The sequence below is a fragment of the Nipponia nippon genome, unplaced genomic scaffold, assembly GCF_047370975.1.
Source record: "Nipponia nippon isolate SJK-2023a ecotype South Korea unplaced genomic scaffold, ASM4737097v1 scaffold_5, whole genome shotgun sequence".
NCBI classification, from domain to species: Eukaryota; Metazoa; Chordata; class Aves; order Pelecaniformes; family Threskiornithidae; genus Nipponia; species Nipponia nippon.
In genome coordinates this window covers 72,978,612-72,996,793 of record NW_028262369.1, presented here as the reverse complement: position 1 = coordinate 72,996,793, position 18,182 = coordinate 72,978,612, and the positions used below count along the sequence as shown (strand labels likewise).

At 41.9% G+C, this 18,182-nt stretch overlaps 1 protein-coding gene across 15 annotated transcripts in view; it reads right to left on the bottom strand.

Annotated features, from left to right (window-relative positions):
- PIKFYVE (phosphoinositide kinase, FYVE-type zinc finger containing) overlaps positions 1-18,182 on the bottom strand; it is a 70,594-nt gene that overhangs the window by 11,278 nt on the left and 41,134 nt on the right. For 12 of the 15 annotated variants that reach the window (XR_015699153.1, XM_087734038.1, XM_087734043.1 and 9 more), the window contains 18 exons: positions 17,096-17,236; positions 16,261-16,387; positions 13,921-15,107; positions 12,353-12,453; positions 11,097-11,168; positions 9,332-9,503; positions 7,780-7,958; positions 7,174-7,287; positions 5,762-5,870; positions 5,495-5,649; positions 4,866-4,956; positions 3,775-3,835; positions 3,035-3,178; positions 2,747-2,867; positions 2,210-2,338; positions 1,516-1,611; positions 700-783; positions 110-201 (listed from right to left, as the gene is read on the bottom strand). Coding sequence is in view for 14 of the 15 variants with exons in the window: in XM_087734038.1 (XP_087590164.1) it covers positions 110-201; positions 700-783; positions 1,516-1,611; positions 2,210-2,338; positions 2,747-2,867; positions 3,035-3,178; positions 3,775-3,835; positions 4,866-4,956; positions 5,495-5,649; positions 5,762-5,870; positions 7,174-7,287; positions 7,780-7,958; positions 9,332-9,503; positions 11,097-11,168; positions 12,353-12,453; positions 13,921-15,107; positions 16,261-16,387; positions 17,096-17,236 (3,175 nt within the window). In the remaining variant the exon portion in view is untranslated. The remainder of the gene's footprint in view (positions 1-109; positions 202-699; positions 784-1,515; positions 1,612-2,209; positions 2,339-2,746; positions 2,868-3,034; positions 3,179-3,774; positions 3,836-4,865; positions 4,957-5,494; positions 5,650-5,761; positions 5,871-7,173; positions 7,288-7,779; positions 7,959-9,331; positions 9,504-11,096; positions 11,169-12,352; positions 12,454-13,920; positions 15,108-16,260; positions 16,388-17,095; positions 17,237-18,182) is intronic. The other 3 variants (XM_087734039.1, XM_087734044.1, XM_087734052.1) reach the window with 1 other exon arrangement.

Below are 18,182 nucleotides of genomic sequence, written 5' to 3'. Positions count from 1 at the left end.
TTTTCTTTGTTCTAACTTAACTTTCACAAGAGCTAGAACCCAGGTTAAGTGGACTCAAGTCTGAGCCAAGATTAGCACCATGGATATGATTTTCGCAAAATGGTCTTACGCTGTTCTGGTTCTGCACTGCGATTTGAAGGACCCATGTTAGCCTCAGGCAGGCGGACGGGGCTACTGCTCTTTGGTTTGCTGTCTGACATGCTGAAAGGAGAAAGATATAAAAAGAAGTCATAAGCCCAACAAATACTGCCACCCGAGACACTACTGTTTTACTCCTGTACATTTATTTCTCCTCCATACCCAACACTAAGTAATGCTAAAGGGAAGAGGATACAGTTTAAAATTGTAACAGTGTGGGACTCTCCGAAGTTGCCCTCCTCCACCTCCCTGAGAAAAACCTCTCAGGGCTCCATAGCAACAGTTCCACCACCCATCACCATGGGAAAGGTAAGCAGGCCCAGTAATCCCTACGATGCACACAGTCAAGGAATCAGGTGATGGAGCCAGCACAGTCCCCAACATGAAACGGAAACTCAAATACTACAAGTGTGTGTTGGTTACATGGAACATGTCAGATTCCACCAGAAAGCAGAGATCCTAACAGAGGCATATTTTGAGGGTCCTTCCTCATCCTCGTTTTGGCTTATTCACTACAATCTCTGTGCCTTTGCTCTATGTACTATAATTCCTGCATGTAACCTGTTCGGCTGTAGTCCTTCTTCAGAACTGTTCTTCAGAGATGCTTTGGACAACTCATCCAGGGCATTTCTGTACTCCTTGCAACTGAAGGGGAAAGGAAAATAAAAAAAATTCAAAAAATAACAATTTTTAAAAGTCAGCTGTTCTCTGGGAGACTCTAACATCAACCCAAAGATTCAGTTCAAAGACAACCACAGGAAACAAAAGCCCACAGTAGAAAAACTTCTCCTTCATTTTTTCTTACAATTAGAACTTAGTTCCCTTAGAACAGAAGCTTCTCTAGATCATACTGCAGGAAAAATCCCCCCCCTCGTTTCTCCCTCTGCCACAACTTAAGAATGCACTTCTTTAAAAGCCTGCTGCCTTGTGGATACACAAACCACAGAATTTACTGAAGCGGCTGGTTTGGAGAGCTGAGTAGTAGCAAGAGCTGCTACGACTGAAGGCAGGCAAGGGACAGACTGCAGCATGAATACCTAACTCAGTTGCACTTCCTCCAGGCTGAAGAGCTGAGCAAAATTTTGTTGCACTTCTTTCTCTAACAATATCACATTACAGGGAACACTACACAACCAGTTCATTTTTGTGTACCAGAGTTCGGCAAGAAAAGCCCCAAACCCAGTTGCAAGTTGGAAAGCATGCTTTCCATATCTCAGTAGCAAAAGGAGAGAACTTCAGCTCTGCAGAAACTCTCAACACAGCTGAGTGAAGAAATTCTGTCATGCTTGCTCCCTAGCATTAGGATTTAAATATTCCTTGCACAGAAAAGCTGCAAAAGTGCATGTGTCAGATGAACAGCAAAAATCACACCAGTACCTGAGAGCAAAAGCTATGATGGAGCTTGGTTCTTTCTCGCAAACTGCAATAGGTACACGTTCATGCTCATACATTAGGTAGTGCTTATCTGGGTCACTAAATGAAAAAGACATAAGGAGACTGTTAGTAGATCATAGTAGTTTGTGGAAAGAAAAGGTTAAGTTTTGGTCAAAACCCAGATCTCATCACTGCACTCCCAGGCACAAGCTGCAAGTCTCAGCATGGAACCAAAGCTGCCCAGATCAGCTTCTCCCAATAGACACATTCATAGCTATATGGTTAAATCTAAATGGTAATGTGTTACGGCAATCAGCACTTCAAGCAAGCTGCTTATATCAGAAGACCAGCTCCAGGTTAGAGTAAGAGTCTATTTCTGTTTAGCAGCCACTGTTTCTAATGGCACCAAAACCTGCCTGAGTGTGTTTTGACTGTCCTGCAGCATAGCCTGCAGAGTGAAGTTAGGGGAAAACCCTGGACTCTTTTCTGAAAAAGCACTTTAGCACAGAAAATTCCCAAAAGCCTCCTGGGTTTCTGTAAGATTTTCTTTTACTTATCTGTAGGGTCCGGTCATTTAACTTTTACCGCATTAGCTCATGGCCTCCACTACTGCCCTCGGGGTAGGGTTCAGAAGTTAAACTCAGGCTGCCAAACATTAGGCTCACGTCAAACGAGAAACACTACAAAGCACGCAGACCAAGTAGCTGAAAGACTTTCCAGCCTGCCCATTTTCACATGAGAGGGGGACTTCAGGACACATGCAGTAGCCATTGAACCTGACCTACACCCAGACAATGCCAATTTGAGTCCAACCCTTGGAAGAGGTCTGGAAGCAAAAAACAAGAGGCAGGCATGTAGCTTTAGTAAGTCTTTGCTAAGGAAGGACATTTCTGCTCCCTCCCTGCAGCAATGAAATTAGAAGGCACCTTTCTCCCTCTTTCCCCCACCCCTTCCCCTCCCACAAGAGTTCTGAGGAGGCATGCCTGCTAGGAGGAAGAGAAACTGATAATGTATATGCACAAGGGAGAATCATTAATAAGAAAAGCAGGTAACCTACAAACACTTAGAACAGACACAGAAAACTTCTTCCCTTGAGGAAGGTCTATAGCTTATTTAGAGGCAAACCCAAGTGATGACTTAAATTATATACTGAGCAAAGGAAGCATGCACGGCTCTGTTTGCAATTTGACCAGGCTGTTAATTTTGTACATCACATATATTATGCAGTACTTACAAGGGAAATGGAATGGGGTTATAGTTGTTTCCAGGCAAAAAGTTAGCCAAAATAGCTTTCATAGTAGACTTTTCCTTAACTTGGCTGTCTGTAGATCCCAGTGAGTGTCCATCAAACACATCTGGAACAGAAGTAAGTTAAGTCTGCATCACAATATCAAACTGCAAGCTGTAAATTCAGAAGGAAGGAAGGTTGCAGAGTTACCAGATTTGCTGTTTCCTAAACAGATCTCATATACTTGCCACAGAGAAGCAAGAGAAAGAATACAAGACCACAACTGAACTATACCTTCTGAGCTGCTTGTTGTATCCTGTTCAGACAGCGTGTTGGCACCAGTCACATGCTCCGATACAACCTCTGGAGAGGTGGGCAGCTGAAGATGGGTGGAGCCTGTGGAGCTCTGACTTGATAAAGTAGTCAGGAAACGATCCTCTGAGAGTACGAGGACAGTTAAGGACAGAAGAAAACATTTTACATGGCCGTCAGAAGTGATATTACTTGCTCCCAGGCCAAGCTATCACCAGTGTCTACTTTCAAGAAGTTTTTACTTAGAAAGCAGGTAAGGCCACCCAGAGCACAGGAATGAGCAAGCTGATCAATACAGCACATAACCTCCAGAAGATGCACACACTTATACCCACTACCTTCAGTTCCCACAAACCCTCAGTATGCCTCACAGGTAAGAGGTCTCAGCACCCATAACCACTTCACAGAAGAGGCAAGAGGCATTTCCCAAATTCCACGTAGTTATTTAGTTATTTAAAATGCCTCTGAAAGTTTTTAAACTCAAGTTCAAAGGAAAACCATTGGTGGCCAATTTAGTATCATTAGTAATTCAGCTTCATATTAGAAGCAGACTTCGGTTTTTATAATAGTAAGCTAGAAATTGGCTTATTCCCATCTCACACAATGGGGATTCACTGTTTCTCTAAATTATCAAATTTGACAAAGGCTCCCATATTACGTCAGGGAAAGGGTTACAGTAAGCTTCTTTTGGCAGCTTAAGAAAAATAAACAAACAAACAGACCTTTCTCTCCATTTTGCAGTGCTGGAGACGCATTGCGTGGGGAAGCATCCATGCTACTGATCTAGGCAGAATAACAAAATACCAATGTTGATGCCAAGCTCTTTATAGCTGTATCCCTTCCTCTGTGGAACACTTGCAAAAGTAGATGTACCACAATAGAGCACTCCCACCCACTGCACTGTCACTGTATCTGCCACCACACAAAAAAAGACAAGGCAACAGCAACGCAGTTTCACAAGATGCTTATGACTGCTGTCATCTCTGTATGCTGCTTTAAAGACTACACTCTTATTGATCTAGCAGCAAGTAGGTTTATATAGGTTAAGTGCGTTTTAGCATCTAAACAAATATGTGTTAACTGGGAAGGACACGTATGCATGCAGCAGAGCAAACCCAGGGTCTTATGGGGTTTCTTAATGCACCTTGCTAAAGTTAGAACTATGGGGAGTTCAGCCACTCTGTATGTAGCTTATATTGTACTGCCTTGCAGCCTGGACATTTCCTCAGAGTACCAGCTCCCCAAAGGGTGGTTGTTCGGCATGCTGGCAACTGTACCCTTAGACAGAGCTCTTGAGGCAGCAGTCCAAAATCATTTATACATCCCCTCAGTACACATCACAGAACAGAGATGAACCTGCAAATTCATTATCAGTCCTCCCTGTGTTCTTTGCTCTGCCTCTCCTGATAATTTTTGCCTTTTCTTTTTTACAAGGGATAAACCTGATGGGCAACAACCTAGGATGTAACAAGGTGACCTCCCTCCTATCTAGGCACATGCCTAACAATGAGCGCAGCTCTCTGCTGTCAATATTCAGATTAACACTACACAAAGACCACAGGAAATCATCAAATCCTATTCATACTTAGTCGTCTTCTGTGTAATATGGCTCTTGGTTCACATCTTTAGGAAAAGATACATACACTAGCATGCAATTCAAGCTTTTACAGCTGAAAACTACATAACACAGTAAAACAAGTTTACTAAGTGAACTGAAGCCAGTCTTAAGACTATTGTGTTGCCCCAAAAAAACCTCAAACAAACCACAACAAAACCCAAAACATTTAAGTAGCTTCTAGCCTGCTTCTTGTACCTTGCTTTCTTCGCCTTGCCTCAGTCTCCCAGGGCTGGGTGGTACTGATGGACGTTTTCTCCCTTTCTCTTGTTGGAAGAGATCCTGCAATCTTAAAACAAAACAAACCCACAAAAAAACCAAAGAAAAAAAAAAGTCAATCAAAAGACAGGTTACAGGTATTAGCTGTGAAAGGCACAAGTTATGAAGTTTTTCCATACTAGAATATAGCCAAGCATGCCTTTACAAGTCTTTACTGCAAACTCAGATGGTTGCTAGCATGTGCCAAAGTTATGTTTCAAATGGCCAAGACCAGAACATTTTCTTCACCTCTGAAATAAGTTCACCCAATTAATTGCTTTCCCGTGCTCCCCTCTTCCCCTCTCTTCCACCTTTATTCAAATGACACTTTCTCCTCTCAGATGCAAACTGTGCCCTACAACACACACTTTTATTCTCTGGCCTCAAATGATTTTCTGTTCCAATCAACCAGCTCTGTGGTCTTAACCAGTAGAGAACGTTCAGCACAAGGTGTCGTAACACACTCTATATAGCAACTGCACTACAGGGAGAGAAAGTACAAAACCTCTTCCCTTCTATAACCAACGCAGTATCAGTGTTGCTCATGATTCTAACATGTGTCCTCTTACCTGTTATTCCAGGCCTGTAGCATCTCACAAAGTCCTTGCTTTTTAGCTATCAGAGACTCAAAAACAGATTGCAGCTGTTGAGGTGTGTCTAATGACGATGAAAGCAGCCTTGCTTGGATTTTCTCAGTCCAGTTTCGAAACTCCCCCTCTTCCATCTGCCAAAAGAAAAACTGTCAGTGTTCTGTGACCAGAGATGACACTAGATCTGAGTGGCTTCTCCACACACTTTGCAGCCTATGGTCTGCCAATGCAGAGATAGTCCATTACCTCCTTTTGGGCAAAGAGGTCTTCCATCTTCTCTTCTCTCGTTTTGCTGAAAGTATCTGTTTTCAGAGAAGCAAGGCGATCATCAACAGCAAGATACACTTGTGACACCCTGCCAACAGGGATGCAAAGAGTTAAGCTGTGACTAACTTGGACCATCTTCAACATTCTTTAATAAAAGTCTGAATGCATTTAAGAATACGGAAGACAATATATGACAGCCTTCTGCACAGTAGGCTGTCCTACTGAATTTACAGGGAAAGTTGAAAAAAATTCATTACTATAGCAGAAACCTAGAAGTTACACACACTGATATTCCTCTTCACAACTTATTCTTAGCAATGGAAGTTGTCAGAGAGTAATACGAAGGCCACAAACACATTACTAGCAGAGGGGAACTGTTGTGTCATCTGTGTCTAGGAAGAATCTGGGACTGCAAGCTACACCTCCACCAGAAGGGCTCAGAGACAGTCAGAGTGAGTAACTCTGTTTCAGCCCTAAACCAAGCTCCACAGGTTCTGAAGTCAGGCAGTCACAGAGACATCAGCCATACAGGAATGCTGCCACCAGGCAGAACAGCAGTCAGGCTGGATTTAATACAGTTTCCATCGTGCCTGTCTCCCACTTTTCTGTTCCTACATTTAGAAGGTGTCTAGGCTTACAGCAGTTTACCTTAGACTACAGGAAGGTACCAGACTGTCTGCTGTTACCATATTCAATAGCTAACAAAGGCAATGTCTTTTACACACCAGAGAGTTTAGTTGCCATGTGGCCAATATAATGAAAACAGTTCTGTTTGGGCAACAGATTTGAGCAACGGCTTTGCAGTTTTTCTGGGCTGAAGGCAGGATTTAAACTTGGTCAGATCTTCCAAAAGGAATGTTAGGGTAAGACTACAAAGTGTTACCTGCAGTTTTCAGATTTAGTCTTCGAGGACCACCTCCTCTGTTCCATTTTTAGTATTAGAGGGAGGAATCAAAAATACTTTAGCTGTGCTTGAGAAGGCATTTTGTAAGAAAGGTGACATTTCAGACACCAGCTGATGGTCAACCTTTCAGTGGCTACTTAACAACATCACTCAGAAACATGCTATACCACTCAAAAACCAGTGCAACATTCAGGGATGGAGAATAGAATAATCTTAGTTTCTACTGGCTATGTTTAAGCTGAATTGTCGCCAGATGAAAAGGTGAGAGATTAGGACAGACAGAGCAGGTAAAGCTAATAAAGAAGATTCCAATACCACCCTCCCTTATAAGTATATGCACATATAAATGTGTTTAAAACCATTACTTTTCTATTAAATAATGAATATTTAGCAAGTCTTATCTATACTAGCAAAAATGGTTTTGTGTTCCGCTAATAAAAGTCCAAAATACAAATAAGCTGAGGAAGGCATTAAAAACAAAGCTCACTTTTGAGAGAAATCCTTGAGATCCTGCAAAATAGTAACCTTTGACGGAGCCTGCCGTTTGATGTAGATCTTGGGGAGCGGGACACACACTTCAAGCAACCGTATTGGAGAGTAGCTGAAAAGGCAATACGACAGCTATTAACAAGACTCTCCCCACATAGTACTAATTCTACATCATATTGCGGTTTGTGGCCCTTATATGAAAAGGGGCACTGTCAATGTGTCCAGGGCTTTAGTTACTTTTAGTAGCAATAACACCTTGTTCATTTATCTCCTAGGCAAAAAGTAAAACCACAGATCATGTTGCAAAAACAAAATTCTGAAAGTTTTTGAGATTAGACAGGGAAAAGTGTTTGCCTTGTGTATCATGAACTGCAGCCATCCATTCTTAGGAATAATGCCCACCCCATCCAGGACAGTGATGGCACCTGCAATGCCCTCTGCAAGCCAGCCACAACCCTGCACTTGTGGTTATAGCGTAGTTACACTACCCCATGCTGTACTCAAAGTGAAGGACAGACCTGATGAATCCTTACTAGAGCTACATGCTTCACATGGTACTAGAAAGAGAGAGAGAGAGAATGAAGTTTTTAGCAGTGGACCTCACCTGAAAGATGCCACCATCTGATTATAGGAAAAATACTGGTGATAGTCATGGTGAATGGAGTGACCACAAGGCTCTGCATTAGCCCTTCGAGTGTACTGGTGCCCATAGAATCTCAGCTCAAGGTATTTTGCAAAAGACATAGACCAAGAATCATTGGAAAGGGGAACAACCGGTGTCACCTGAAGAATTGAAAGCCAAGTGTCTTAATTTCATCCTTTAACTAAGATTAAGGACAGACTAACCTAGACAGCAATCTAGTATTTCTAGTACCAGAAGCACCCATGACCCTGAAACATACTAAACAACAACAAAGATAGCTTTGCATAAATGCTAAGGCCAACACATAGTTAAAATAAATCAGATCAACAACTGCTAGTTGATGATGACAGGTGCTAAGCTGGGGGAGTGCAAACATATCCTTGACGGAAGCTTATATTTGGGATGCTATTTCTCTGCATGGAGACAACTTCCAGCAACCCAATCAGCAGCAGTGGTTTCATCATATACTTTTTCCCTGGTGATTCTTCAGCTACAAATACATTGGTATTGCTCTGCAGTGTATTTCAACTTTAGCAGTGCTTGCAAGCTCAGAGTGGCCACCACTTTACACATACTTAATAGCCACAAACATATTAGTGTTTACATGAGCACACAGAAATAAAGGGTTATAGAACAGGTGTATACACAGAAGCGTAGGCCTTGCCTTCAGCAATTACATTAACTTCCTCCAGGTATCTTTAAATCCAACACCCATGTTTAAGCCAGCATAAGTAGGTGAATTGAGTCATCCACATGGATAATTAAGATGTTTTGCATTTCAGGCACTGTATGAATCTTTTTTAATTAAGTTTTATTCTCGTCTCTTTAAAGGCTCTTAAGTTTTACAATGCTTAGCTAGAGATGAGTATCCAGTTGGTCATGTTTTCTTAGCTAAATTACAGAACAAGTTTCAGATAATACACAGTCTTACTATCTTGTGTTTTTTTAAAACAATTTATCCTTCCTCTAATGAAGATTTTACTTACTTTCTAATGACTACTAAAGGAAGTCTAGACATCACATTGACGCAATGCAGACGGTCCAGTCCATAGCAGATCAAAGAATACCAAGTGGTTTTAGCCAGTTACTAAGTCAGTAGGTCTCAGTGTCTGCCCTTCCCCATACATACATTCTTTTGATGCTCATACTGATTCACTGCAGGAAAGGGCCCATATTCTTCACCTCTAAGAGGGCAACTCCATTTTTTCCACGTGTCAGAAATTAGTTTCCAGTGATACATCAACTCCACACTTAAACCTGTCCTCTCAGAGCCAGGTTTGACACTTTCCAACAGGACTACCTCATACAGGATGTTTCACTCTCAACAGCCCCAGTTCTACAAGAGGAATTTGTAGATACCTGAGAACATATGTATCAGTAACAGGTTTTGTGCTATTTTAGCCATAGCTCCAGGGATGAGTGCTTTCTCAAAAATACTGCCTTTCCATACAAGGCCAGTCACAACAGGAACACTAAATTGGAATAGCAATAATTCTTAAATCCACACCCTTACCTGTTTGCACAGTCTACACCAGGAGTAAGTAAGAATGGTGTGCTGGTACCCAGGGACCGGGGAGTCCAGCTCCTTTAACACAATTTGCACACAGCCTTGCCCATGAACAAAGCGACGAATGTGGTGCACCATTGGTGTTTCGCAGAACATGCTGGGACATTGGTAGGAAGGCCTTACAGAGAGAAATGGAAACACTTATGAATGATCATGTGCTAGGCACTGCTGAAGAACTGATTCAACATATCTAACATGCCTTTTAATATCACATTACTATTTATCTTTACTCTAAAAGTTTCCTAAGTCTTTAGTGAAGGCTGTTTTTGCAGAGTGAATTGTTCTCATTTAGAAATAGCATGTACAGAAGCTCCCTTGCTAGTAATGGCTGTATAGGTGCAGTGACTGGATACTGGTTGCTATCATGACCTTTTTACAATGAATCACTTTCTACGAACATATTCCATATAGTCCACAAAATATGGATCAAACACCTGGAAGCACTTGGCGCCAAATTAGAAGACCACTTTGGCAGTGTACCACAGCAAATGCTAGTGAGGACAAAGATGCGCCAGAGAGCCTTCACAATGGTAATGTTTCAGCTCCTGAAGGAAGAGGTGAGCAAAATAGTGCCATATAACCTCTTTGAACAGAAAAACCCATGACCTTTCTTTGGATGTTTTTTTTTTTTAAGTCACGGAAGAGAGACTGACATCAGAAAAATAAAAGCTGAATTGTTTAGGTACCAAAGCGACATAGGGAATTCCTCAAAAACATAAAGGGCCTAAAAAAGCCCAGATCCTCCTTGCTCGCATGAAAAAAAAAAAAAAAGCATTTTAATTACTGAAACTACGGAGATTGAGAAGCATTCACTTTAGCACACACTAGCTAGTCAGCAGAGAAACGAACTTAAAAGTAGGCAGCTAAGCTCCTCTTCCTCATTGATCAGCACAAGGAGAAATACTTGTTCCTCCAGAGAAGGCTAAACGTGAAAAGCATTTTGCTACTGCAGGGGGCCAATAGAAAAAAGAGAGTAATCTTGTCTTTTGAGGAGCCACAAGCTACCTGTGCAGCTTCACAGCCAGCTGAGACCCTGTATGGGGTTCTGGCGGTACTGGTTATTACTGAAACGTAACAACTTGCACCTCTGTCAGATGAAATAAATTACACAGTACTTTGTTAGGGTTAAAAGAGTTCTGGACAATTTTATGTTAGCCACCTTGCAGATATGACAAAGCTTTACTCTGAGACATTCCGATAACACTAAAGGAGTCATTTTTTTCCAGAACTCATATGAAAGTTCAAATAGGAGCCTTAGAAAATTGTGATCAGTACAGTTGCTTGTCTTGAAAAACAGCCATTTGGAATACATGGTCAGAGACTTCACTAGGCCCTTAGAGCCCTAATTGCTACAAGAAAGTGCTAAGTGAACACATTGTCTTTATGAACTTGTAAGTCTTGTTCTGCTTCCTCATTAAAGCAAATAAGAAGGACAGAGCCCAAGTGGGAAAGCAGTGGATGTATTTGCTTATAAGAAGTGAGCATGAGTAAGCGAATTCTTAAATCCACTTCCTGTTTCACTACAGCATGATAGTTTAGATTACCACAGATTTAAGTGGTAAGCTTTACTAGGACACAACTGACTCTGCAGACTTGCGTGCTATTCTCTTAAGTGCACAGGAAGCAGAGTCTACGAAGACTGCAGCAGATCAACTTTAGAGCTATCAAAAGCTTTTTTTTTTTTTGTTTAGAATAAAATTTAAAACCTCACCTGAAACAGTAGCGCTCCAGAAAAATCCCTAGAGTCAGGTCATTTTTCCCATAGAACTCCATGGTCACAATCCTAAAGCACAGAAAGAAAAGCTTTAGAGGGTGGATGCTGCCACTGTGAGCTGTGCAATGGCCTCTAGGTGCACAGAGCTGCACCCACTGCTGCCTTGTTTTCAGCCCTGTATACCTTCAAAGGCTTTTTTTCTCTTGACTACCCCTTCTAGACCCTTGCTGTCAAGTTTGCTAATAATGAGATCAGAGTCCTACTAGAACAACTTTACACTTGACATTTAAAAGTCGAATACAATTCAACTGCACTTTTGAAGATCATGTTCGAGAATATCTAGGCACAGAAGTCTAGACAGCTTGAAGCCTCAAACACTAACATTTAAACAGTTACAAAAAGGGTACATCCAGGTGATGAAAAAAGCCTTAAGAAAACCTTATTCTTCTAGAAGATTTAATAGCAACTTCTGTTTTCTCAGAACCTGAGGTGACCAAGCCCCTTAAAATGTTTAAGTATCAGTTTAAGTGTCACAATTCAGACATCTCTAATATCAGTAGTTTACATCCTCTTATGGTTGCTGTTTAGTGAGCTTATCATCACCTCCTTTGGTTCACTCCTAAGCTTTTACAGGAACTTTTACTAGGCCTTTCCCTGTAATAGAGCCACCTCTATATTCGCACCTGAGCTAGATGATGAAACACCAAAACCTGTCTTGTTTAGTAGAGCTAGAAGCATGTCACGAGTTGCACACAATTAACAAATTACAGCCCCCTAAGCTGGAAATACAGTTAAAGTTCTTACTGCCGCTGACTATACTATGAGAAAGATAGCAATATATTCAAATGCCACTCTCAGATGATACAATCTAGAAGTATTCTAAGATTCTCTCAAGGCTTATTTTTGGGCTTGGACATTCTTCTGTGTTCATACACACTAACTCTTCCCTACAAGACTGCATGCAGTGCCCTCCCCACACCTACATTACTCTTCAGTGAAAGGACCAACTATAGCATTTAGTTTCAGGCTGGGCTTTCTCATAACATGCCTTGGGGGTTACAAAGACTATGGGATACTGCTCTGGATCCACCTGACTGGGCAAGACAAAATTCTTTTGGCAACAGTTCCTGTTACAGGATGGGCACAACCTACCAAGGAGTCCTCAAAGAAATACCACTATGAGGCGAGCACTGACCTTGACTTCGGAAAAAAAGATAGCAACTATACAAGCTGTAGAGGAGTAGTTTTCATACCACGGGCTAACACAGGCACTTGGAGCATTGCTGGACTGAGCAGAAGAGCTACTGAAGAGAACGCAGAGCCTCTGATGGTTTACTGGACTCAGACAATCCACCTGGTAGACAGAAAACAACTCATTTACTGCTAACAGTCACCTCCATCCACACACAACTCCCGATGACAAAATTCTATTCTAATAGTTTTATTTACAGACGAATCTCTGCTTGCTCCTTTTACACAGATTAACCTTGCATTATCTCTGAGCTTCAGGTAGACTTGTACCACGTATAATTGCTAACTGCCATTTTTAGAACAGCATAACTAATATGCATAATGAAACCAATGCACATGCATGTGTTTCTGTGGAAAGGAAGCTAAGGAAAACAGAAAACAACAAAAGCCCCTAGACAAACATCCAGAATCTCCAAAGCACTGTACAGTTTAGGACACCTTGGAGTCAAAACTCTGCCAATATATTACAACCTCAATTACTCATTCAGGCGATAGGAAGACTTCTAACTTTGTCCTCTGTGAAGAGGTTTACCATGCTGCTGCTGGAATAGAGCTGTTTCCCCTTCCACGCCCTACAGAACTATGAAGCTACCAAATACTTTTCTTTGATCACTGAATAAATTTAAAAACAGCATCAACCAGTCTGATCCAGCGCAAGGGCTAGTCTTACAGTTTGTAAGATTATGGCCTGTGAAGCTACACAGATTTACATTTAAGCACCAATTAAAACGTGACTTCTGCTCATGACCTTGGGGGCTGATTGGCTCAGGGACCAAAATGTTTGACTATTTCAAGAGATCAGTTCTGCTACTCTTGTTAATAGACTTTTTTCCTGAACAGCTTCCAGTTCAGGAAAGTCTCAAGGTCCTTTTCCTCAGATACAAGTTAGTTGCTTTCATGGCAGTTTCCCAACTTTAATTTTGATTACAAGCACATACTGCCTTGCTTTGAAATTTGAAAAATTTTCCCCTGCCATTATGACATTCCCACATTTCTTCAGATCACCCAAACTTTTACAAACAGTCAAATACTTTAATTACAGCCTACTGCTGTTTCCTTGACATTAAGCCTTCTGAAAATGAAAATATTACACTTTCAGAAATCACCAATACAAGCAGCAAGAAAGCTCAGTTTCAGAAACAACTTCTCTAAGTTTGCTCCCCCTACATATACTCATTTTCAGAAATCCATCATGTACAGCTGAGCTGAACAGGCAATGTAATACACTGATTCTTGGCTGACTTTGTGCATTTCTCAGAAAGCAGAGTCTCACAACCTCTTCCCTTCTCAGGGAAATTTTGCAGTCAGTCTCTTGTTCTGCCTTCCTACATCCACATAGTCCCTGGTTATATTGACTTGTTTAAGTGCCCAGAGCACTGCAATCTAAAACGCAGTTTTGACCCAGTAAAAAAAAAAAAAAACAAAACAAAACCAAAAAAACCAAAACAAACCAAACAAAAACACCCCCACACCCACAACTCTGGTTTAGCATTTGAGACACTACACCTTCTCTATTACCAGGAGAAACTGATGTAACCTGGGTTTTCAGTAACATAGCTTTGAGTCTTACCTTATGAGACCACGAGGATTCATTCTGAGCCAGTCCCTTCTCATCCTCTTCAATTCTGCACCCAGTTTTTCCAGTAGGGACACTAGACACATCCTTACTTTGGGCAAAGGGATCTGTGCTTTTCTGTAGTATCCTCCCTCCTCTGGCCCGATAGTCAGCCAGCATTCTGGCTAAGCTCTGGCTATCACCTAGATGTTCTGCTATTCTAGTGTTAACCAACTCGTGAGAAGGTAAGATTTGGATAGCCTTGGCTTGGATACTCCCATTCATCCCTTGTAGTCCAGAGAGATCCCGCAATAATTGTCTCTTTCTTCTGCTCTCCAACTCCTTGTATTCCTTATTGAGGAGAGGAGACCAATAAACTTGCTCAGGGAAGTATTCCCGGGCAGGGCACCTCATGCCTTTTTCAGTCAAAAGAAATGGTTCACGGAACATCATTACAGGAGAAATACATAGAATGACATCTTTCAACTCCTGCTTAAATGCTGCAGAGTAAGTCTTGAGACGATCCTCAGAAGAAGTTACCTCTTCTGTGACATATAAACCAGTATCATCCTGGAGAGGGTCTCTGAATACTCTCATCTGACTCTTGGACTCATGCAGATCATCTGCCTGTTGAAGAGGCTCTAATGTCTGGCTATCCAGAGTGACCAACTGCTGGTCCATGCCGTGTAAGGGCAGTAGGGATGTTTCAGGTATTGCAGGAGGTACAGAGTTGAACACTGGAAATGGTGACTCCACTTTGTGGTGCTCTTGCTGTCTGGAGGACACAATTTCCAGTTGACTATTCTCTTGGTCACCTCTCTCAAATAAACCTCTTTGTTCAAGCAAGCTGACCTCATCAGAGGACACTGACTCAGAGATTACAGGGAGCTTTTCAGAGGACAGTTCAATGTCTCTGACTGCTGTGCTGAAATCCTCGCCGTTGAAGAGGTTCTGTTGCTCGTTTTCATCTCCTGGCTCCTCAATAAGGGAGTGAAAAGAGCTGTTTTTGGTCAGAGTAGGGGGCATGGCAAACTCATCCATGAGGAAAGAGATTTCCAGCTGGGAATGATAAGCCACACAGACCATGAAAATCAGGATCTCCTTCACACGGGCCAGCTCGTACTCTGCAGCACCACACAACTTGATAGTGCAACCTAGGTGCTGGGGACACCCTTCAAAGAACATCAGGGTTTTTGTCTGATCTAGAAGAAAGAAAAAAAAATAATAGGAGTTAGGATGACAGTTACAGTTAACCTGCTCTTAGATATCTCACACACTGAGGAGACTGTAACAGGTACTAAGAGCAAGTAACATCGGTAGCACAATCCAGCTGCAGAAATTCACATCACTGTACTGAAATAACTTATTTTCGCAGCAAGCAAAAGAAGCATTTGCTATAAAACTCCTGTTTTGTAAAACAAGTCATCATAAAGTCCAAATGAAGGCCACATGGAACATGTTGGCCTAAACAGCGTATTTATTCTAAGATCACTGTAGACTCTGCAGCTGTGAAACAAAAGAACCACTATCCTCCCAGGCACATTTGCTCATCTTTAAAAGTCAAAAGCCTACAAGATTTTGAGTGCAATTTAAAGGCTGGAAGGGGGCATAAGGAAGAGGAAAGGGAAGAGATACAAAGACTGCATCTCCACAAAAATTTGCATAAACCGCATTTATATGTGCCAGCACCACTGGTAACCTGTCAAGCAGCATTTCTTCCTTCTTCCTTTGCAGACTTCCACTGCCTAAAGGGGGTTACAGAGAAAAAGGAACCTGATTTCTCAAAGGTGCACAATGACTGCACAAGGGGCAGTGTGCACAAATTGCAACAAGGCAAATTTTGATTGCATATGTTAAGGTTGGACCAGATGATCTTTCGAGGTCCTTTCCAACCCGGGCTGCTCTATAAGTCTCTGTTTCTATGTAGAAAAATTCTTTATGCTGAGGATCGTTAAGCAACTGAACAGGTGCCCAGACAGGCTACAAAATCTCCATTCTGCAATATTCTCGACAGTTGGCTGACAAAGCCCTGAGAAATCTGATGCTACATTGAAAGTAATCCTTCCTGTTTTGAACAGGAAGTTGGACTAGACAAACTCCAGAGTGGTGGGAAGAGAAAAAACAGTTTGGAAGGAAGAAGCCAGCCTAATTAAAATCTAGTGCGTCTCATCTTAGATCATGCTTTTGTGTCCACAGCCAGTTCACTGTAGTTCCAAGACATAACAGAAAAAGAAAAATGAGTAGGAAGGATAATACTTGATCACACAAAGCACCCAACAGTTCAGATCTAGTTAAGAGGAGCAAAGCATTTATCCTTTCACAGACACAAGCTAAGACACATCAAGCTTTACTCACCATTGGGCAACTGAAAAACTTGCATATAAAATTTATGACAGGTTCCTAAACGTGGTTTGGTCAACAGTTGATCCATTGACATCACTAAGTCTCCCTGGGTCATTCGACTTACCCGGTCTAACACTTGCTGTAAAAATGGAAAGAACAGTAAGAATCTACAGTGCAAAGAGGACACTAGCATCTCTAGCTTGCTCCCAAAAAAAAAACAAAGGGGGAAAAAAAAAAAACAAAAAAACCAAACAGCATGATTCAGGAAACCTCTCACTGAGGTGCAAACTCTGGGTTAAACCCAGTCACACAAACACACACCCACAATATACAAGGATCTTAGAAAAGCAGTTGGGTAAATATTTCCGGTGAGAGGTTAAGATTGTGCCCTTCCTTGCGGATATCTGGATCTGTTCAAGTGAAAAAAGTTCCAAGAGGTACAGTGCAGTCAGCACAGTGCTGGCTATCAGGAGCTCAGCCAACTCCCGCAGCCACCCTCTGTTTGGCTGTCTGTACCCTGCCTCACAGGGACAGAGAGGCTCTCTGGGGATCACTGAGGAGCATGCAGGATTTGCTACAAATAGGAGTCATGATTAACTAGAATCAAGCCAGGGTACAAGGACCTACCAAGAAAGGACACAGCTGAGTAGCTGTGAAGAGCTGAGGAAGTTACTCTCTAGGTTTGCCTGTCTTGCCTTCTTGGAAGAGAAGTACCATTGAAAAAGAGCCCAGGTTTGGTTAGAGGAGAAAACAAGACAACTCTTTGCTTTCTCCAGGAAGCTTGCTACAAGGAGAAATTACAGGAGATCCACCACAAGGCCCAGTCTGACTGACAGGAAATGCTCACCGGCTTGACATTGATGACCAGAGTGATACCATGTTCTAAGAGCATGTCCTGGGCAATTCGAGACACGGTCTTCTCAACAAGGACCAAATTAGGCCTGACATCAACTATCCGCTGTACGTAGTTCTTCAAGAACTCCCTTTCCTGCAGACAGGAACAAAGTATGGCAGTTAACTACTGCAAACCCATCTGAAAAAACACTTAAGTGCTTAATATTACTTTCTGTCTCATTTATATACTGATGTTTCCTATAGAACAGGGAAACCAGCTATCCAGAAAGCACTATCAGTTGCCCACTGTGCACACGTCCCCAACCCCACAACACAACACCTAGTTTATCAGTAATTTGTTATATGCACTAATTGCATATGAGGATATAGTCCAATGACAGTCTGCAGTAAGGGACTTGCAGCAGAATCCAAACTTATGCACCTTACATCCTTAATGGAAAAAGGGGTTATGTTCAAAAGGTGCTAGAATTAGAGCATCCTAAACCAAAGCCGTTTGCATTATTATGTTCTTCACCTTCAGATACATGCTAATGTTGAGTGCTGGCACTCAGAGACACTTCCATTCACAGAGTATGCCAGTGCTGTATGCCTCTACAAGTCTGTACACAGAACCTCAGTCCCTAAATCTGTGCTTGGGGACAGTGCTTCTGGAGTAGGATCCCAAATGCTGTGCACTGCAAAATTGCTCTTCTAATCATGCCCACCTTCTGGCTCTATCTCACTATCCATCCCCCCTACACACTTTTATTGACATGTACAGAAAGAGAAAGTAGGGCTGCAACTCTATCAGAACCAAAGGTCTACACTGCTAGAGGGAGGATACAGCTTCCCAAGCCAGGTATTCTCAATTGCGTTATTGCAGCTCACATCAGTCAGGTTTTAAAAGTTCTGTACAAGAGAAGGATACCACAAAAGCAGTTTGCCAGCTCCTCAGAACACAAACATTCATGTTAGGGTAGCAAAGATAAAGCTTTTGCTAAAAGCTAGCCTTTTCAATTGAACTAGTATTTCTGTAGTATTTTCTGTCCTATAGGACTTTAATGCAGATACATAAACAGTATATAATCATGTCCTGAAGC